Genomic DNA, 21,950 nt, shown 5'->3' with positions numbered 1-21,950 from the left:
ACAGCAGAGGCCAATGTATTTAATCCTGTTATTGATTAGAACCAGAGGGGCTCATACCTGAAGTCGGCACAACGGCCGCCGACCTTTTAGTGAACCGTAAGTCGGCAGGGCAATTGAAGAATAAAAGGCCCCCTTCAATTCTCGAGGAGCGGGAAGAGGCAGCCATGGCGAACAAACTCATCAGCCAAATGGGTCTTCCTCCATCCGTCGCCAACGTTTTCGCCGCTCGTAACATCTTGACCGCCAAGGTAAAACCCTTGTCCTCCCCCTTTTTCTCCTTTCTCCTGTTCCCCAATTTCTTCCCTCCAAAACTCCCTTCTCTCGCTGGATTAGCCGCGGAAAAGCCCTAGCTAATCCTAGGGTTTCCTCACGCCTTTCGCTTCCCTTCTCCTCAGGATGCTCTCTCGTTGCCCGAATTCGAGCTGATGACTCTCCTTGGCATGGGTCTCGATCAAGTGAAGTCCGCCGTGGAGCGCATCAGCGAGATCACATGTCCGCCTTACCAAACCGTGAGAAAGAAAAAGAAATCCCTCCTTTCCCCTCCCCGTATGGTCCTTTTTTTTGCTGCTTATCTGGAAGGGTTGTGCAGGCACTTTCTCTTATGGAGGATCGTGTGCGGTTAGGAGGCCATCTCCCGACGTTGCTTCGCGGTCTTGATGATGCCTTGTGTGGAGGGATACCGTTTGGGGCCCTCACGGAATTGGTTGGCCCCTCAGGGATCGGTAAAACCCAAGTAAAGAAACCTTCTTGATTTTTTTGTTCGTGTAATCACTAATCGATGGCCAGAAATTAGTTTTTTTGTTTGCGATGCAGAGTTTTATGAGGATAAATTGAGAGGAGAGTTCTCTAGCAAATCAATTTTGAGAGATTCGATTGTTACAAATGAAAATCCCTGGTTTTATGCTTTTTCGGATTTTTCAAGATTCTTGGAATTTGCTATAATAGTCATCCATAATGAGAAGTATCTGATGGCAATGCAGATGGAAAGTCTACTTTCCTTTAACTGTATATTCAAATTTTTGAATGATTAACTTACAATGAAGATTTCTATTATGCAAACTGTCTCGTTGCTTCGCCTGAGAGTCATCCAAAAGTGGATTTCCAGGAAAAGAAACAAAAGAAAAGAAATTGGATATGTCATGAGAGATGTTGTTAATAGAAAAGTAATGTCTAACTGAAAAAAAAATGGTTTTATACTAGTAAGTAGAAGCTAACTTCTAATTATTTTTCAAGCTCTCTCTCTTTTATCTTCTTTATGACTTGTTTATCTCTACATGATTTTTATCTCTTAATATTTAACAAATTTTAACTTCTTTTCTGTTCACGTTCTAGTTTTGTCTAAAGCTCTCACTATTAGCGGCTTTGCCTTCTTGCTATGGAGGCCTAAACGGGCGTGTTATATACATTGATACTGAATCTAAATTTAGTTCACGCAGGTAACTCTTAACATTTTGGTATGCTGGTGCTTCTTTCACGTTTGTGATATTCTTAGCCGATATTTGTTACGAATATTCAAATGACAGGATGGTAGAGATTGGAGAAAATAGTTTCCCTCAGATATTTCAATCAGAAGGCATGGCACAACAGGTCTATTGCAAAAGCATACTTTTGTTGTTTAAGTGTTCGTTCTATATCTCACCACATAAAACAATGTCAGATGTTCTTGCAAGCAATATGCTAGTACCGCTCATTATGTTGTGGAAGTGCTGGTTGAATAAGAAGTAATATTTAATTGAATCACAATTTACAATCTGAAATGAAAATTAAATTGCATCTTCTGGCTGAGTTATTTTCATTTTCCAAGAAAATGCCTGTAAATTATGCTGCTGACTTGAGAATGACTTGAAAGCTCTGTTTAGGGCTTAAAGTTTTGCGATGACTTATTTTGCAGATGGCTGGTAGAATTATAGTTGTACGGCTGACATCATTGCCTGAATTCACGGAGAGGTGCAGATACAGAAATCTAAGTTTGTTTTGGATCTTGTTTACTTACAGAAGGAATGCTATATGAAGTTTTCATATCGATTGCCAAAAGACAATATGCTTTTTTCAGTTTAGATGATTTTTGTTCTAATGTTGTTAATTTTGTACAGTATGCTCTAGGTTAAATTATAATTCTTCAGCTATTCAATGTTATTGAACTTATCAAAAATCAGTATTTTTTCCTTGATGGTTTGCTTGCAGATTGCAACAGTTAAAGTTGACACTTATCCAGCATGATGTGAAGTTGCTTGTAGTTGATAGCATGGCTGCTCTTGTTTCTGGGTGAGGTGCATGTCTTCTGCTTATTTCTACTGAGATTTTTTTCATATGCATATGTGCATTCACACTTTTAATATCTGTCCAGCAACTGTGGTTCAAAATTTATTCTGCTATCTCATTTCTCAGAGTTATCACTGAGTAGAAGCTACAAATTTAAGACTTCTAGGCAGCTGAATAAGTACTTCCAGATTTTCTATTTTTTTCTTCGAACATCCAATTCTGCTCAAAGGAAATTAATACGTGCAGACAAAAAATTAATAAAATTTAAACATAGGTTGGAAGAGCTAAACTGCAGTTCTAATTTCAAGAATCTCATCTCACCAGCTTCAATCAGGAACTTGATAGCCTTCTTCCAGCAGTAATTAGTTGTTTATTATCCTTCCATCTAAAAATTTTGAATGAGCATTCACACTCAAAGGTGTGATAGTATCATCACCTCAGAATGAAGCATAACACTATAATTTCGACTTTTGGGAGAAATGATAAGGCTATACGCAAAAAACTGTAAAAGAACTTACGCTTCCATCATAACATCCTTAAGTGTTGAAATCTTGAAGAAGGAACTTACCTGATTTTGTTTAGCTTAGGTTTCATCAGATAGCCTTAGATAATGTTTCCGTTTAATATCAGCAAGACTTCTAACCTGATGAGGTTCCCCAGGTTTGGTTTTTAGGTTGCTTGCAATGAAGAAGGAACAAAGTTAAGGACACCTGAATGAGAGAGAAAAATGCATTCTTAGTTGAGAGAGAACAAGGGGAAGGAAAGGATAAAGATGAAAATGATACCATGCTGTTGAAGATCTGTAAGGGATTGATCGCTATCAGCCAATGAAGAGAGCCAAATTGCTAACAACCTTTTTAGTGGGATGAATCATAATTACATCCAGGCATATTACGGGTGCATAATCTGTATGATTGCAGTAATTGGACCTAACTATAAGTTGTTTTACAAAATAAAAGAATGGGTGTTCCAACTTGGACATATTTGTAGACCCAACTTACAAACCGTATAATTGAATTCATTATGGAAAATATGATTTTTTGGGTGTTTTTTAACATAAATATAAGGTTGACTAGAATGGGTACATCATGGTAGCTAATACTTGTAGCAGCCTAACTGACAAGCCTGTGAACTACTATGCAGTTGGTTTCATGGTAACATCTTTTCTTTGCCAGAAACTACGCAATGCAGGTTGCTGTTGATTAGAATTAGTATGTGCTGGCTCAAATTTGAACCAGTACCCCTGCGTCGGCAAAGTTCAAAGAACAGCTAAGAGGAAAAACAAGAGAAGAAAGAAGATAATAATGGAAATTATGAAAAGAAGGCAATCAGTGAGATTTTCTGATAGTTCGCTATTATATTAGAATATTGTTATTCTATCAAATTTTGCATATTTGTTTTTCTCTTTTGTATACACCATTAATATTCAATCATAGCAAATCATAATCCTAAACGAGATGTACAAAAAATGTTGAATTGTTATATATGAGAAATAGTGAATCTTCGTTAATCATTACTGTTTTGATTGGCATACATCTTGCATGTATATGCACATAAATGTCTACATTCTTCTTTGATTATGTATCTTAGGGGTAATGACACAAGAACTGCTGGTCCAAAGCAACATTTGCTGAGGTGGCCTCTTTCTTTTCTAAAGTAAGACCCTTCCCCCTACATTTATACCAGAATTTTTCACTCTTAATAAAGGAAGTCTGCACTTTTCCCTTTTGGATTTGAAACACCTCTGAGAGCTTTCATCAGTATACGAACTGTCCTTACAAAAATTATGAGCGATCTGTAGGTCCCTTGCTGAGTTTTCACGAATTCCTGTTGTGGTGACAAACCAAGTCCGTAGTCAAAGTAGTAATGAAGCCTTTCATTATCCATTTCAAGGTGTGTAGGTTTATTTCTTTGATATTGGTGGTTTTCTTATTTGGTTGTAAATTAACTTAGGCCATCATGTGAATCTCTGTACAGGGAAAGAGAAGGATTCTAGCAAAAATTTTGAAAGGCTAGAGTCTCATCTAATTGCTGCTTTAGGGATCCAATGGGCTCATGCTGTAACCATCCGTCTTGTCTTTGAGGCTTATTCAGGTTAATGGGGCCTTTACACATATGAGTTTAAATGATCTTAAAAGCTCTTGTTATAAAGTATATTAATAATAAAGATGTGCAAATAATTTTTTGCAATTTCAGTTTGATAAGCACATTATGAATGGTCACATTTAGTAATGTGCAGTATCTGTTTCTAGTTTAGATTAACAGATGAATATGCAAAGATACCCAAAAACCTGGAAAAAATATAGCAAGAGGTAAAAGATTGGCTGTTGAATATTGACTTCAATGGATGAACAAATTAAATCTACATGATATTTGCTCTCTATTTTGAACAGGCCCCTTCCATTCTTACAAAGAAAGTGCCAGTCAACCAATGTACTCTGAGTCATTTGCTAGTGAGGTTACAAGATTGGGCCCCTCACAAAACCTTATAGAAAAGAAAAATCAAAACCACTCTAAAACATAATTCTAGTGACTCTAGATTTCCCTTTAATGTATAATTAAAATAAGTGGAATCAACATTATGGCTGAGCACCATGGTGTGAAATAGTCTAATTACTGCTAGAATCTTTTCATGGCATAAAGACCTAAAGCCTTGCTAAGAGAACAAAAGATACATAAAATTTCACTTCTGAAATTATAAAGAAATGCTTCAAAACTTAAAAGCATCATAATGCTTTTAAAATCTTAACTTGACAAGGGGCTTTCTTGGACCTCAATGGCAGTTCTTCCACTAGGAGACTTTCTTTAGTAAATCCTAAGGGGTGGCTGCATAGTCCTCATGTTTTCGGACCTGACAAATTTCAATGAATTCTTTGTTAACAAAGTTTTAAGCACTAGTGGGATGGTGGGGCATTCCACCATCCTGAGTGGTAGGATGGGACACCTTTCCGAGTGTTGGGATAGAACAAGCTGCGAAATAGACCAGGACAAGACAAGACATTCATTGTCTCAAGTGTCGGGATGTGGGGCATCCTGCTACATGGAAAAACTGGTACAGCTTCATCCTGCAGTATATGAAACCTTGTTTGTTAATCCTTCTCAAATTTTTGTCATGTTCTATCTTGAAAGACATGTCTTTCAATGATCAAACAAGATTATAACACAAGCTGGTACTATTCTGCACATATTTGTTATCTCCCAACCTTGTGCCATATAATGCAAAGATGGGTCCCCCAAGCTTCCTGACTTTCCTAGTTTCTTCTTGATGTCTGAATCTTCAAATTATTACAACAAAAAACTCGACAGGCGAGTTTCAATAACTATTTGCCTGACAAAACATACGTGATTTCATGATGAAAGGCATTCATCAGCCTCATATTTAGTAAATTGTGAATTAAACATGTTTTGCAGCAAGTTTTTCTCCTAAGAATTTTTAAATTGTCAATCAATATTAACATCTTCAACAATCTTATCTTAATGAAGGTCTGCATCTTGGCATCCCATCTGATCCTTGTGAAGATCCTTCATATGCTTGCGCGATTCTTTCCTGTCGTCTTCAATTATTAAGGAAAGTTAAATGAGTGGATGAGCCATTAATCAGCATGCAACAATATCATTAATTCATCCTTATCCCATGACCTAACAAGACTTAGCTCAATCTCCATTAGCTAAGGTTTGAAGAAAGATAAGGGGATGCGGAGGGTGAGCCCATGGGGTGAAAAGGGGGCAATTTATTCTGTTTTTCTTTTTTTGTTGTTGTTGTTGGGGGTGGGGGGGGGGGGGGGTGGAGATCTTGTTGGCTTGAGAAGGAGGTTCTATTCAACATAAACCCTAACAGCAGAGGAATTTTAGGGTTCAGAAACATCGACTGACGAACCAAATCTATTCCTAAGTTTTCTAATTCTTTTTATTTTTCATTAACCCCTTTCTTTATTTTTGAGACTATGATTGGTTCTTTTATTCTAGACTAGATTTTTTCCTATAGTAATATCCATATGTGATAATGAAGATAAATTTTTTATGTAGAACTTTACTTGATTTGACCTTACAACAATCTAGACCCTTAAAAATTTAAAAATTGTGGACTTTATTCTTAAATTAATAAGTTAATATGGAACCCTGTTCAATTTGTGATTTCTAAGAAATCATTGCTTGTAATAAGTAAAAAGGAAAAGATATACTTTAGCTATGTGATTCCGAGAATAATTTGGTGTTGTATTCAACTGAAGTAAATTATTCTTGGGGAGAAGAGCATGCAAAACAATACAAAGTTGTAGGTGTATGATGAAATTTCATTACTTGTAGCAAGGGTTTAAGTATTGGTGGCAGGAGACATGCCACTTAGTGGTGGGCATGGGCCATCATCTAGCTCAACAATATGTCATAGCCATGGGCGAAGCCAGGGGGCGAATGGGGCCATGACAATTAATCCTTCAACCCTCCCCCGCACCCAAAAAAAAAAAGAATTATTTTTTTATTCCCACATCTCTCTTTAGTAGAGATGAAATAGATATAAAAAAATAAAGGGAAATTCCACCACACCCTTAAACTAATCCATAATTGTCTCTCCACCTCATCCACGATTGTCTCTCTCTCTCTCAGCATTCAAATAATCAAGTCCCCTATCTATATGTTTCCTTTATCTGTTCCCTTCAAAAAATATCCTTAATTTTAATAAGAATTTGTTGTAAATATGGAAACCTAATTGGTCCTAAACAGTCAAATAACATCAGGTATCGTGTGATAGTTTTTTTTGGTCACAAAATACATGAGTCATGCTTGAGTTGAAATATATGAATAAAAGGTAAAAAAGTCAAGGAGAAAGTGCTTGAAAGAAAGAAGGCTCACAGTTTCCTTCTTTCTTCCTTTTATCTTTATTTTTTTTCTTGTTATATTACATGAGGCATGAAAAATAGTGTTTCAAATGTCTTGCTTGATGTAGTTTTCTAGAGATCTTTTATATGAATAAATGACTATATTCATGATTCCTTATTATAAGATTGCTATTAGATTGTAGCTAAAACCTGCCCCACCCTTGATTACTTTTAAATTCAAGTTTGTACAACTGAAACCAGCATTAAGGGAGAAATGTTTTACATAATGTTCTAATTATTTTGTTTTTGATTTAATTTTAGTTCATTTGGTTTGAGCATTAGTTGTCAAAAAATGTTATGCAGCTCGTGCTACCAAATTGAGAAATGAGTAGAAGATAAAGTTTGTTTGCATTAGTTGGTTGGACATGTTGATATAACTAAGAAGTAATGGATTAAAGTTTTCATTATACAAGTAACCAGAACCTCAATAATAAAATATCCATATGCATATTCTAGTATGAATTTATGGTATTAGTATTTTTGTAGTTTGTATGAATCCACACATCGGTCCTTCATTTTCTATAAAAAAAAATTTTCGCATATTGGTCCGCCTCTGGCACTAGCACATTTTTCTTGGAGTGTGTATGGTTTTTGTAAGGGGTTCTTTTTACGGGGAAGAGAAAACTTGATGCTTTAAACTTCTTACTTTTAGTAAAGATTTGTTCTGTACTTCCATGCGTTAAAGCAATATTTTAAACTCTGACATGGTGGTGCTGAGTAATGTGCAGCATGTTTTTTAAAATAATATGACATTTTGAGAATGCGCCCACATTAACTCAATGAAAATACTTAACAAAATTAGAGAGTAATTATTCATAAAATTTTGGACGAAATAAATGTGGAACTAAGATTTGAAAAGAAGGCGTGCATTCATGTTGAATTGTTATATTAGTATCATATTGTACTGAAAAAATGAAGGTAGGATATAGGACAATTTTATCAGGCCTTTGGGCTTGGCAGTATTTGGATCAAATGAAATCTATGAGCTTTTAAGATTTTGAAAACTTTCTGGCACTTGAAAGTTGCAATATCATCCCATAACCAAATTTGTGGAATTTGTTTGAGTTGGAACATTGACCTTTTTATTTTATGATTTGAATTTTTGATTGTTTATGTTGGACTTTAATGTGGTAATTCCATATTTTCATGTAATATCTTACATAAATTGACAATAACTATTCACTTAAATGAGATTTGTTTAAAATAAAGCTTGTTTTCAGCTGTTTGCCTTTTGAGACATAAACTGTCTACAAGCAACAAACCACCTCCCATACCTCTTCAAATTTAACAAAATGGTAAAAAAAAGTTATGAACTTTTCTGTCTTAGTAATGAGCAGTACCAAGTCATGTCAACTCCTGCCGAACCGACTTGGGTCAATACAGTTGGAGTTCCTTAATATCATGCTGCTACCTGATACCAAGCCAGTGCAGGGTACCAGTACTGGCCTGGCACAGTATCAGCTTGCAAGGACCAGCATGAGCTGATACTTAAATCGATAACTTGCAGAGTGTATCTTAACAAAATGGCACTATCTAAATGGAACTTGTATTGTTGGACTTTAAACCTGACATCTTTTATAGCAAAGTTACTTGAAGGGCTTTCAGATAATTTAAGTGAGACATTCAAAATATCTTCTCCTTTTCTTTGAGCTTTTAGCTGCTAGATAGTCTGAATAATGGATCCAAGCTTTATCCAGCACTAGCCTTTCTTGCTTGGGTCTGCATGACCATTGTTGCCTATCCATGTTACCAGTTTTTTCTTGATGGTTTTCGTGAGTTTCTCTTCCTTGTTTCTCATTACTTTGCTACTAATGTTTGCATAAACTGAGCCTGCTCAACTTCAAGCAGTAGGTCTTTCTTGGGTTTGCTTTGCCGTTCTTGCCTAAATATGATCTGCCTACATGTCCATCATGTTCTTTTATCATACTCTAATCATCCTCCAGCTGCTACTTGTTATGATCATTCTGACCGAGCTAGAAGTTGTCTCCTATGGATGACCTAATTGTGGTGTCAACATTCATAATTGTTGTGGAGGAGGTATTTAAGATTGATAGATGCCTAAAAACTGGAAATTGTCCACTCAATTAACTTATACTTCCTTGAAGTTTGGGTGTTAGTATGCAAAATACATATATTCCTTTGAGCTCGATAATGTGTTTCATCATTCTGTTTTATGGTATTCCACATTTATATAATAATGATCTTCAAAGAAAGAAAAGTTAGCATCCTTTATCAGAATGGTGTTGCACCAATCTGTATCTTCTATGATGGCTTTGTAGATGCAGATCTAACATGCTGTAGTTGTATGATTGAACCATACTAGGTCATAAGGATGGCGTGTCTAGCAGAAACAACATTGTTTGAGCTATTGTCTCATTTGAATAGTATTTCCTACCCATATGGCATTGGGATAGAAAATTCCCACTTATGAATGTATGCAGACACACTTGTTAGCATGGTCGGCGGAATCGTCCCGAACCAGGCGGTTCGGAGAGTACCAAGCCGTGCCGGCAGCGGACCGGGATAGTTCGGCAACCAAAACAAAAAGTCGTCGGAGGGGGAGAAGGAGAAGGAAAGATAAGGAAAAGGGAGAGCAAGCGGGGAAGAGAGGGAGAGGGAGAGGAAGGAAGAGAGAGGGCTGCAGAGGCCGGTGAGCCGTGAGGAGGAGGCAGAGCCCCTCCTTCGCGAGCTCGCCAGCCCTCTGCCGGCCTTCGCCACCCTCCTCTCTCCTTCCCTCTCTCCTTTTCTCTCCTGCTCTCCCTCTCCCCCGCCTCCTCGATTGTGTCGGTACGGGCCCAGCATGGAACAGTATGGGGGTGTATCGACCCATGCCATCGGGCAACCGGTCCGGGCCCCAGTTCCGGCACAGCAGACCTTACTTGTTAGATCTATTTTACCCTCTTGGGTTTCATAATATACTCATACTTTGTTTCTTGCTTCCATATTGTGTATGAAACATCACTGTCTATGCCATATCTTCACTAGGATTAAATTGCTATTTGGAGTTCATAGGAGCTTGGTTAATACTAGCAGCAACCTTGCTAAATTTGATCCTTGCAATGAATGCAATTGCAGGTCAGAAGTTCATTAAGGTGGCAAAATCGCCTATGTCTCCTGCAATGGCATTTCCATTTATTGTGGAGTCATCTGGAATTTCACTGTTAAATGACGACGGCTTCAAAGTTATGGGTCGAGAGATAAACACAATTCGCTTTCAAGGTCCATTGTTTAAATAAATTTATTGTAGCTTGTTCTGTATTTTGTATCAATTTTGTTACATATTGATGGGTTTTCTTGCAAAATTCAGGTCACAACATTCTTGAGCAGTGAACTAGGTGGTGTTCTCATTCATAGCCAATTTTCACAGGATTTTCAGTAAGCTGTCACTGTTGTTTATCATCATCTCAAACATCTGTTTCATGGATTCTGAAGCTCAGTCATGAATTTTTCTTCGTCTAATGAAAGTGCTGTGTCTTGATGATACATAGAGTTTCATGCATACAGTTTGTGTAGTTTTCGTTGTTACTCTGGGAAGTCTAATAAATATTACATGGTAAGCTAGATGGAACTTTGTAGTAATGGAAATCATGGAAGCGTCCTTAGTAATAGAAGTTCAAGTTGCAATCCAGCAGCTTCATTTGACATTACCATCTAGCTGAATTGGGTAAATGCATGATAATGACTGAATGTAATTTAGATATATCTGACACTCCTTGAAGGCGAATATCATAAATCTTTTGGGTGAGTGCACACACCCACAGAAGTGTAGTTTGTAAAAGATGCCACATGACTTGGAATCTATTAACACTCAAATTGTTATGATGTATCAATAGTGTAGAACCAAATATTCATAAGTATATATGCTTGCCATTTCATACAAATAATAAATCATACTATTATCCAAATTTTGGGATGTGTTATGCATGAAGTTCATTTTGTATTGCCACAGCGCTGCATGGTGAACATGAGAAGGCTATCAGAATAATTGGACATGTCATGGATATTGTGTCTCAAAGAATATTGAAGGCCTTTTTTGCGCTATCTTTGTTTGCTAAAATTTGTATGGGGAAAGGAAGGAGTATTTTAGGGAGTTTATCAAAGTACAGAGATTAAAAGTCACTTTATGGCATTGGAATCTCCATTTAGTCAAATGACTTGTAGATGCTTAGCGATCTAGCGCATGCAGAAACATATAGATTTGTGCCATCAAAACATCTCTTAGCATAGTGATTTTTCATCAGCACAGTGACTTACCCTAGTGAACCTCGGCCATCATACACTCTGTGAACCTTAGAGGATATTGTCTTAATCATGATCTGCCGAACCAGACCGTACCAGCTGGTTCGGCCTGGTACGGACCGATTCGATGTGGAACCGGTACCCGGACAGCGTGAAAACTGGTTCCAGCTATTTTTGGGCCGATCTCGATCAGTATGCATACGTACTGGTCGTGTACCGGTGCGAACCGGCCGGTTAGCACCGGTACGTTTTTTTTTGGAAAGTGCGCGTGGCCCTTTCGGCCACCCGCTCGGGCAGAGCGCCTGCACGTGGACATGCGTTTCCCCACCCCGCGCAGTTCCGCGCACTGGGGAATCACAAGCGGGCACGATTTTCCGCGCTGTGAAACGCCGTGTGGGCGTTCCCCAGCCCGCGCGCCCATGCATGCTTATTAATGCCACAGAGTGGCATTTATCCCGCGGGCACGATTTACTGCCTGTGCGCGGTTCCGCGCATTGGGAACCGCGTTCGTGAGCAGTTTTCTGCGCTGTGAAGCGCCACGTGGGCGTTTTTCCGTCCGCACGGGGCAGTGCGCCCGCGAGCGGTTTCCCGCGCTGTGAAGCACTGTGTGGGCGTTTCCCTTCCCGCGTGTTTCCACAGCCCGCGCGGGGCAGTGCGCCCGTGCGGGCTCATTAATGCCCGCGAGTGGCATTTAATGCCACTCTGTGGCATTTATCCCATGCGTCCATGCACGGACGCGAAAACCAAAGGATAAAAAAAAGGTCTACTGGTTCGTACCGGACCGGTTCCGGAACGAACCGAACCATACCGATCCGGTAGGCGACCAGTATGCCTACCGGTATGGCGGACCTTGGTTTTAATATTTTGTTTAGTCTAGTATGCTACTCCTAATCATTCAGCTAATTAAGTGCGAGGTTGACTTTGTAAGAACACCAGCAAGCTGTGGTTTCTTTTATGATGACTATGGACTAAGAATTTCAAGCAGATTGAGAACTTGGAGTTGAGTAGCTTTGCAATTAGTATGCATGTGTGAAGTACATGATATATGTCAAGTTAATCATCTATTATTGTGCAAAAAATAAAATGCATTTTGCAATTTACCATACAATGAGTTTGTTGATAGGTATTGGCATTTCAAAAATTTATTTATTTTTTTGTGCGAGTGCTCTAAGCAAAGTTCGCCATTTTGGTACCGCATCCTGTAACGGTGCCACACTAGTACTATATTGGTGCAGTATGTGGTCTTTTCGGCATATTGAGTATCAGCATGCCTCCCGTACCAAGTACCGGTACAATACGATATGGGTTGTACCATTCGGCTCAGCCTGGTACGACGACCTTTCGCTCTAAAAGTTAAATTTGTACTTTAATATACATTTGTTATTGCTTGAACTTTAATGTGCATGTATAACACCAGGGTTCAAGTTTTATGTTAATTATGAAAAAAAATCAAAACGAACAAGGGACAATATGGACACATCAGAGTTATATGCAGGGTCCGTAATCTCGGTATCGATACCATATCGGTACCGGATACCATAGCGGTACCTTATTGGTACGGAACGGTACACCTTTGTACCAAAATAGTTTTCTAATCATTTTTCTCAATTTTTATCTCGGTACGCCTCGGTACAGACTAGTATGCACCTCGGTACGGGGCTTGTACTGATTTGCAATTAAGTTTCATACTAGTTTTCTTCCGGTATGGTACGGTACACCTCGTAGCGGGCGGTACAGTAGACCATGGTTATATGATTTAGGAACCTCAAAGCCTCCTTGAAGATCCATGCATTAGCTTAATTGGTTGCCTTGGGTAAGAATGAAATCCTTGCTTTTGACAATCTCCACCACCGTGTGATGCTAATAGCTGTTGCAGATTATGTGGATTAAATTTTACCTTCTTACATGGTGCAAATTCTCTCTTATAATATAAAGAAACGTGTGATTTAATGAACTTCTGTCTAGCTTGATCAAGAAATGAGGCCCTTTCTGTTGTTTGGTGGCTGATCTGGTGAAGTTTTATCATTTGATTTTGTGGATAAAATTAACAGGGTAGATGTAACCATCATATAGATTCTCATTGATGTGATTTCTGTCTATTTAATCTACTTGTTGAAGCAAAATTGCAAGGCTAATGAGCTTATTGTGTTTGGCTGTGTACGTTACAAAGCTTTTTGTATGTCTTGAGTGAGTTTTCTTAATGCTAGATCTCTATGAACATATTAACATTTGAATTTGCTGATTGAAAAGTTATGTGGGAATGTAGTATTCCGGAAGCAGATTTTGGAGCAAGGAACAATCCTCTTGTACTAGTGTTCCTGAACAGCTGCTATGGCATTTAAAAGGTAAATATCCTCTCCTAGTTATGACTTCAAATTTTCTTTCCAGTATTGAGGAAAATCCTTCTCTATTATTATGGTTAGACAAATCTTTGCTCTGCTGTATGGCCGAATACCAACAGTCAGAACCTTACATTCCTAGACTCTTGTTTGCAGCTGCGAAATATTCATGCTTTATCTGTTTGGGGCCATCAAATGTGGACTACTTCGTAATGAGCTTGGCGATAACATATCCATTCTAACTATGAAATAAGTCATTGCCAGGCACATTCATGTTTCCAGAGGTTATATGTTTTATAGCATAATTCTTGGCTACTAACCTTGCAGTCAAAAAAAAAAAAAAAGGTTATCCCAGTGCTCAAGGCTCCTGCCACTGCAGGTTTTCGGAGGGTAAAATGTATACAATCTTACCCCCGCATGCTAAGAGTCTATTTTCGTGTTTTCAACCTATGACAATTTAGGTCACAGTAGAGCAACCTTGCTGTTACGGCAAACTTACTCTCAGGCTACTAACTTTGGAATGTTCTGGGGAAAACATATAAGGATTCATAACATTCACCTTAACTAGCGTATGATTTCCTTAGTCTTCTAGAAGTCTTTTCTACACTGAATCACCTTGGGATCAATTATCAAACCTAGCTTGTTTCCCATAACTGTTACAAAGTTACAAAGTGCTCAAAACCAAGATTATTTTTTAAGAATTTGTCACTTGTAATCCATTGTGAAAACATGGAGATCAACTTCAAATTTACTGCTGTTAGGTTACCATCTTGGGAGAGTTTTTACATGTTTCTGACTTCTTTTGCAGCTCTCATATCAGTGATGCACAAAGCAATGCATAAACAAGGAAGCTTATAATAGTAAGGTGAGAACGATTATAATGACGAAAGTATTGTGAAATTTGGAGAATGGATTCACCATTACATAATAGCTGCTTGATTACTCGGGTATATTGAACATGACATTAGGTTTACTGAAAAGATGAACACTAGATACAAGCAAATAAATAATGTGCTGGGAAAAGTCTTGAATGGTGATGAGCACATCAAGCACAAGGCCTTTGACTGGGAGGTGCAATTGGGTCATTGATGCCGGTCCAATCAAAGCATGTAGAAGCCTTTCTGACATTATTTATATGTTCAAACAACCCCTCGTAGCCAATAGGTGCATTGGACAAAATATAATGTTCATTGAAACTAGGTTACGGAATTGTCCTATGCCCACAAAATTCTTTGAATGATGGGTGCTAGCAAACTGGTGTTGTTTCTGCACCAGCATGTTGCAGGTACTTTGAACTTTCTTCCATAGTGACTGTCTGTCTATCAAGTCTTCTTCCTTCTGGTTCCTTTTGAACTTGATTATGAGAAGCTGAAAAATTCCTGAGAAATGCAAGTGGTGTCTTGATTTCCTCGTTTTCCTCTTTCAATAGCATTGCAGAATTCTTCCATATAGCCTTTTCAACATGCTGAATATAGGACCCCTTTTTAATGGGGAAAAAAGCTTTGATGATGATGTTGTCTCGGGATTCCTCCTCAGTATTCCCAAGGATTGTTGGTATATAGTCTCTAGATCCAGGAAGAGTAAAAGACCCTAGCAACTTTAGTTGAAATAAGCAGCATGTCACATTCATTCATCATCATTTTCAAGTGCATTACGAACAAAGCCTCATGGAATTTTGGAAGCCAGCGCCTATGAATATTAACCTAAGCATATCAAACTATCGTTGGACCACCTGACAGCCGGGATCTTTGACCCAAACCCGATATTTATTGGGTTTTGTCTCCAGGCATAGTGTGAACAATGTGATTTTATCTTTTGTTGAATCGAATGAGTAGTTTCTGGCTGGATCATGTCTTCCTTAAATTCTGGTTTTGAGTTTGAATCTAATTCATTTCCAGGTGCCAAACCACCGGGTTTTTCTATCAAGCTCAGGGCAACTTCAGCATGTGGTTATAGCCGTGCTGTAATGGCTGTGTATGGTTTTGACCATGAGCTCAATTAATCAACAGGCTTGGATATACATTTTTCCTCTGCTATTACAACCATTTTGAGCCATCATGCTTTGAGAAGGCTTGTAACAATAAGGCCATCGTGTATTCTTATAATATGACAATATTTGAAAAGAAAATTTAGATCTCAGCCGTCATGCAGAACGACATGACCGAAATCCATGGATTGAAACTTCTCTCGACTCCATTCTTTCCTTCATAGCGTAAATCTTCTCTTCCTTTTCCCAAAAGTCGTGCTGGGGCCTCTCCTTATATCGTGGAGGATAATTTCATTCGTTTGAATGAATTTTCGGTGAATAAATATGACACCTCCTATATTGTAAAATATAACATATAGAATTAAGATTTTTGGTCAATAAATAAAGCGTGATAGTTCTCCATTTCAAGTAAGGTTAGTAGTTTACTAGCAATAAAGTATCATTCTTTACTCACTGTAAAGTGCGTTTAAGGTTAGAATATACGTAGCACGCAGCTTCATTCACCCAAAACAGGGTGCTATATCGGAGTAATATAATCAAGTGATGCCTGAATCATTATAGCATTGTCTAAGGTTTGCATTGGCTGATAAGGGGTTGGCTCATTTAGTGGATAAAGGAAAGTCTTATCCAAGGGACCACATATCTCACCACGTGGTGCAAAGGAATGGGGGGGAAGGAAACAAGGGGAGGAGAGTTTTGACCGACGGGTGTGTGAGAGAGGACTTTCATGAGCGGGCGCTTGCCCAAACCTCGTACGCCTCCGCCGGCACCACCCCCCCCTAAGTATAGGGTAAAGAAAGCCCTTTCCTCGCTTCGAAAGCATCAGTCATGGGCCCACAGGCCCCCAATTGGCAGCCTATAATGATACTCTAAGTCCAACTTGCTCTGCTTTGCGTCCTTTCGAACTTTGAGCCTAACCAAACTATTTTGGTATGAGAACGACGGGAGGAACTATTTGTTAATAAAAAAAGTTAGAGGAATGTATTAAAACATGGACAAGTTGGTTTTGAATAATAAGTGCGGTTCATCTCCCACCTACCTACGCAAAAGAATGGGCAAATGGGCAATCCTTCTAATTTCCAATCAACTACCTACGCTAGACTAGCACATCATTTTCGTTTGTTTGCTGTGGAGGAAATTGTGTTATTAAAATCTCCAGATTATATTGTTGGACAGCTGGGATCTTCAAGGTTTTGCGATCAAGTGGACTTTTAAATAGAGAAAATAAAAGGTTAGGTTTAAGATTTGGGCTTGCAGCTGAGTGTGCTACCACCTCCATTTTGGTCTTCTAATCAACCGAGTGGTGATCCAGTAACCTCTCCATTTGAAAACTTGGAATTGAGGAGAAAGGAATGGAATGGAAGGGAAAGTTAAAAATTTTGATGTTTGGGAGTTTTTTAGTGGAGGAAAAGGGGAAGAAAAGTAGGGAATAGGAGAGAAAATTTTGGTCTCCAATTCTCTTCTTTCTTTCCTCCCATAAATGGGAAGATTTGGAAAGGAACGAATTGAAACTTAATAAATTTTTGTTAATACCTATATTACCCTCTACTCATAAGCATGTCCCTTTTATAATAAGGGTATTCTAGTAAAAGTGTTAAAAAAGTATGTTTTCTTTTCTTTTCTCTCCAAACTCTCAGCCTGGAATTGTAGGGGGGCGGCCAAGCCGGCCTTCATGTCCTCCTTTAAACGGCTAGTACAGCTCCACTGTCCTGAGATTTGTTTTCTCTACGAGACACGTTTGTCTGGCGATGGGCTTGGTCGACTGAGGCGACGCCTGGGGAGGGACTGGGAGACCTATGCAGTTGAGTCCCAGGGGCTGTCTGGCGGCCTTTTGATCCTGTGGAGACGGGGGGTGGCGAGGATTGATGTCTTCCATAACTGCTCTCAACAAGTAGTGATGGTTGTATCGGAACCTGAGGCGGACCCTTGGGTACTGTGCAGTGTGTATGCGAGCACTGATTATAGGGTCAGGAGAACCCTCTGGCAAGAGATTACCAACCTGCTTGCCCAGGGCATCCCAACGGTGGCGGTTGGTGACTTTAATTGCATCCAAAGTGCGGATGAAAAGAGGGGTGGTGCGCCCTTCACTGATAGGATTGATAGGAGGGAGTTTCGCGACTTTGTGCAGCTAAATGGCTTGGTGGACTTAGGTTTTTCGGGACCACGGTTCACCTGGTGTAACAATCAACCCGGCGGTGCTAGGGTTTGGGAGCGGCTAGATAGGGCTTTTGCTTCCCCAGACTGGATCCTTCGCTTCCCTACCTGCCGAGTAAGCCATTTACCCCGGATTGCATCAGATCATTGCCCCTTGTTGATTTCGACCTCATCGGTATCGGGTCACCACTGCCCTTTTTGCTTCGAGAAGATTTGGCTTTCGTACCCCCAGTCTTGGGACATCGTTCGCGATGCGTGGCGTGCTCCGATGCGGGGGGATGCGATGCAGCGAGTCTCACGCAAACTCGAGTTGACCAAACGGCGGCTTCGCCGTTGGAATCGCGAGGTAGTGGGCGATATCTTCCGGAGATTGGAGGGGGTGGAGGAGGAGATTACGGTACTACAGAGGAGAGAAGATCTACGGGGTGCACTCCCGGAGAATGACATGGCCCATCTTCGGGGGCTTCTTGCGACGCACCACTCACTGCTACGGCAGCATGAGATCTTCTGGCGTCAGAAATCTCGGGTCCAATGGGTGAACGAGGGTGATCGCAATACTAAGTTCTTTCATCGGACGACTGTTATTAGGCGTCAGTGGAGTATGATCCACTCACTGCGTGATGGGTCTGGTCGCCGAGTGGAGGGCGAGCCTGCCGTTGGACAGGTTCTACTTGACTTTTTCCGCGCCAGATGGACTGAGGATGGAGGCCCTGGTGCTGATGACCACCTTCTGAGAGTTGATGTAGGTATTGCAGATGACGAAAATTCGACCCTGGTTCGGCCGGTGTCGGCGGAGGAGGTGCAGGAGGCAGTCTGGGCTCTGGCGGCGGACAAAGCTACAGGACCAGATGGGTTTCCCCCTTTCTTCTTTCGTAGATATTGGGGCATCATTCGGGGAGCTGTGACTGAGGCCGTTCAGTGTTACTTCACTCAGGCAGCCATGCCAGAGGATTGGAAGGCCACCTTCATAACGCTCATTCCGAAGCGCCAAGAGGCGGTAGAGCCGGGTCACTTCAGGCCCATCAGTTTGTGCACAACCTTGTACAAGATTGTGGCAAGGATTATGGTGGGAAGGATAAAGCCCCTACTGCCGGGCATTATCAGCCAAGAGCAGGGAGCATTCATTGCGGGAAGGAACATTTCCCACAATGTTATGCTGGCTCAGGAGATGGTGTGGGATCTCCAGCGAGCATCGAAACGGGGCAGCTTGATGGCAGTCAAGCTGGACATGGAGCGGGCTTATGACAGGATCAGATGGAGCTTTCTCCGGAGGGTACTGGAGGCTTATGGCTTCCACCGACGATGGATTGGATGGGTCTTAGGGTGTGTCCAGGAGCCAAAGTTCTCTATCTTGGTCAATGGCACACCTTCGGTGTTTTTTGAGTCTACTATGGGGCTGAGGCAGGGATGTCCCTTATCCCCTTATTTATTTATCATCTATTCTGATATATTGTCCCGTGCCCTCCAGAGGGCGTGTGCGAGCCGGGAGCTGGAGTCCTATGTTCCAGCACCGGGGGCGGGACCTGTCTCTCACCTACTTTTTACTGACGATTGTCTTCTCTTGTCCAGGGCGCGGGTTTCTGAGGCACGTGTACTTCGCAGAGTGTTGGCAGATTACTGTGCGGCATCCGGACAGAGAATAAACTTCACGAAGTCAGCCATCCAGTTCAGTCCTAGCACAGAGAGCAGAGTCAGACAGGAGATCAGGAGTATATTGCAGATGCCCGAGCAGGAGGGGACTCTGGTTTACCTGGGAGTTCCCATCACAGGCCGGCGGCTACGAGTGGCGGAGTGTTCCGGATTGGTGCAGCGGGTCGAGAGTAGGCTGGAGGGATGGAGGGCATCATCTCTATCCATGATGGGGAGGCTGACACTTGTTAGATCGGTGCTTGGGTCCATGCCGGTATATCTCATGGCCAACACTGTGGTCCCTAAGACGACTCTGTCGAAGATTGATCGTCTTCTCCGGAGCTTCCTCTGGGGGTCCCATGGTGGGGGTCGTGGGGTACATCTGGTGGCCTGGGAGCGGGTCTGCCGGCCCACCAGTGAGGGTGGTCTGGGAGTTCAGTCCCTTCTGGAGCGGCGTGACACACTCATTGCACGGCATGCAGCTCGTTTTTTGCTGGAGCCACAGGGACTTTGGAGTCGGGTGATGGCAGCTAGATATGGCCGTGGGAGCCCTGAGGTGGCACAGTGCGGTCGTCGCATCTCTTTCATGTGGCGAGAGATTGCGAGGTACCTGCCGACCGTGTTAGCTCATACCAGGTGGCTGATGGGTGATGGCCGGACCATTGCGGTGACTGATGATCCGTGGGTCGATTCCATCCCCTTGAGATATTGGCCGACGACGGTGGATTTCGAGGCAGCAGCGGGGCTCCGGGTGTGCGACCTCTTAGCACCAGGGAGGGCGGAGTGGGACGCGAACAGACTCCACCAGTTGTTCGGGGCACATCTAGCCTAGAGGATCCTTTCTCTTCCAGTACCAGGATGCGAGGGCCCAGATGTCAGGGTTTGGAGCACTACATGCAGGGCCAGTGTGAGGCTGGGTGATCTGGCCCGGGTGATTCAGCGTGAGCATGAGAGTGGATGGGACGGCGCCTGGATTTGGAGGTCCAGGCTCCATCCGAGAGCAGCACTTTTTCTATGGAAGGTGATGTGGGACCGCCTTCCGACGAGAGCTGTGCTGAGCCGACGTGGTTTGGGGATCCCTGCGGAGTGTGGGGCCTGTGGTGCGGATGAGTCAGTTGACCATGTACTATTTGGATGTTTTTGGGCGAGGCTGACATGGCAGTGGACGGGTATCCCAGAGGAGGTTTGGCGGGAGAGGGGACTGTTCCTACAGATGATACGTCAGTGGCTGGTTAGTCCCCAGACATGTCAGGAGGCTATCCGAGCGATTTGCACCGCCCACCAGATCTGGTTGGCGAGGAACGCTCGTACCTTTGCCGAGCGTAGGATGTCGCCGAGGTTCGTTGCGGAGTCTGCTCGAGTATTGGCGATGGAGTCCAGACCTACTAGTCCTTCAGATACGACCTTGATAGCTCGGGACACCTGGGGCTCTTTCTCTGCTCAGGCAGCTCTTCGGACGGTGTTCTTCACCTGGGAGCCCCCACCCCCGAGTTTCCTCAAGGTCAATTTTGATGGTTCAGTACTAGACAGTGGCACGCGAGGTGGTGCCGGCTTCGTCATACGGGACCATCATTCCAGGGTAGTGGCAGCGGGCGGCTGCCGGCTATTCGACATATCAGTGCCAGAGGCGGAGCTGCGAGCTGCCTGGACCGGCCTTTGCCATGCGCGGCGGGTACTGCGGGCTAGCTCGATCATCTTGGAGGGCGACTTATCCACTGTCATAGGGTGGATTCGGCGGGAGAGCACTGTCCATCCTTTGATCCGGGATATTAGGATGATGGTGAGGGATGGTGTGGCCCTTGAGGCCAAGCATGTATTCAGGGAGGCCAACGGGGCGGCTGACTGGGTTGCTGCATATGCAGCACACCATTCGGGATACGTCCTGTGGGCAGGTGAGCGGGAGTTGCCTTCGGCACTACGTGAGATTTTGTATTTTGATGTTCTTGGGTGTATTCGGACACGCATTGTCTGAAGCACCCGTTTTAAGCCAAAAAAAAAAAAAAACAAGAGGAAGGATAGTGCTTTCTCTTCCCTCCTAAAACTTCCAATTCTCCTTATTAAATTTTTTTTCTTTTCTTTTCTTCCCAAAACTCTCAAACGAAGGCTTATGAACGAATGCCCCCAAACCATGAAAGGCCAGAAAGGATAGGATCCGCTTACCCTGGTGTCTTGTGCTTGATGCGGCAAACGTGGTGGACCACCACTATTGATGTTTTTGGCGTCAGCCCGGTGGCCTTTGGAGCCGAGCAAGGGGCAAGGGGTTTTATTTAGGGGGGCGCACAAGGACAACGAGGGGGGAAATTTTTTCGACGTGGACGTAATTTGATCGGTTGCTTTCCTAGGTCTTGCGGTATTTAGTAGCAACAAAGTGCGAATAACAATAACAGATACAATAAATATGGAGGCCCTAGGACTTTTTTCTAAGACATTATCACCAATCATAAAAAAATGGGAAGATTCGCACAA

The 21,950-nt window shown here is 41.9% G+C and overlaps 1 protein-coding gene across 9 annotated transcripts; it reads left to right on the top strand.

Annotated features, from left to right (window-relative positions):
* The first annotated feature begins 38 nt into the window (after nucleotides 1-38).
* Nucleotides 39-20,330, top strand: RAD51B (DNA repair (Rad51) family protein). 9 transcript variants are annotated; one of them, XM_008794182.4, is made up of 15 exons: nucleotides 39-248; nucleotides 396-509; nucleotides 590-733; nucleotides 1,333-1,436; nucleotides 1,524-1,587; nucleotides 1,892-1,947; nucleotides 2,185-2,265; nucleotides 3,853-3,918; nucleotides 4,064-4,155; nucleotides 4,240-4,356; nucleotides 10,212-10,355; nucleotides 10,444-10,511; nucleotides 13,642-13,720; nucleotides 14,523-14,579; nucleotides 15,613-15,853. In XM_008794182.4, the coding sequence occupies exons 1-12, from the start codon at nucleotides 165-167 to the stop codon at nucleotides 10,464-10,466; spliced, it is 1,089 nt and encodes a 362-aa protein (XP_008792404.3). In that variant the 5' UTR covers nucleotides 39-164; the 3' UTR covers nucleotides 10,467-10,511; nucleotides 13,642-13,720; nucleotides 14,523-14,579; nucleotides 15,613-15,853. The 9 variants fall into 9 exon arrangements, with proteins under 9 accessions (XP_008792404.3, XP_008792412.3, XP_088558493.1 ...); XM_008794190.4 differs by lacking the exon at nucleotides 15,613-15,853 and adding an exon at nucleotides 14,683-15,121; XM_088702367.1 differs by lacking the exons at nucleotides 14,523-14,579; nucleotides 15,613-15,853 and adding an exon at nucleotides 19,425-19,555.
* Nucleotides 20,331-21,950: the final 1,620 nt, after the last annotated feature.

Source organism: Phoenix dactylifera, chromosome 8 (genome assembly GCF_051530095.1).
Source record: "Phoenix dactylifera cultivar Ajwa chromosome 8, Ajwa_hap1_PhDact_Kaust_v1.1, whole genome shotgun sequence".
Classification (NCBI taxonomy): domain Eukaryota; kingdom Viridiplantae; phylum Streptophyta; class Magnoliopsida; order Arecales; family Arecaceae; genus Phoenix; species Phoenix dactylifera.
Note: the sequence above shows the minus strand (reverse complement) of the source record. Positions and strands in the feature narration are given on the sequence as shown.

Excerpts from the sequence above, each read along its gene's own strand:
- RAD51B (XM_088702367.1), top strand. The coding sequence starts at position 165 with ATGGCGAACAAACTCATCAGCCAAATGGGTCTTCCTCCATCCGTCGCC. Across the intron at positions 2,266-3,852 it reads ATGGCTGCTCTTGTTTCTGG|GGGTAATGACACAAGAACTG; the intron begins GTGAGGTGCATG and ends TATGTATCTTAG. Across the intron at positions 3,919-4,063 it reads TGGCCTCTTTCTTTTCTAAA|GTCCCTTGCTGAGTTTTCAC; the intron begins GTAAGACCCTTC and ends AGCGATCTGTAG.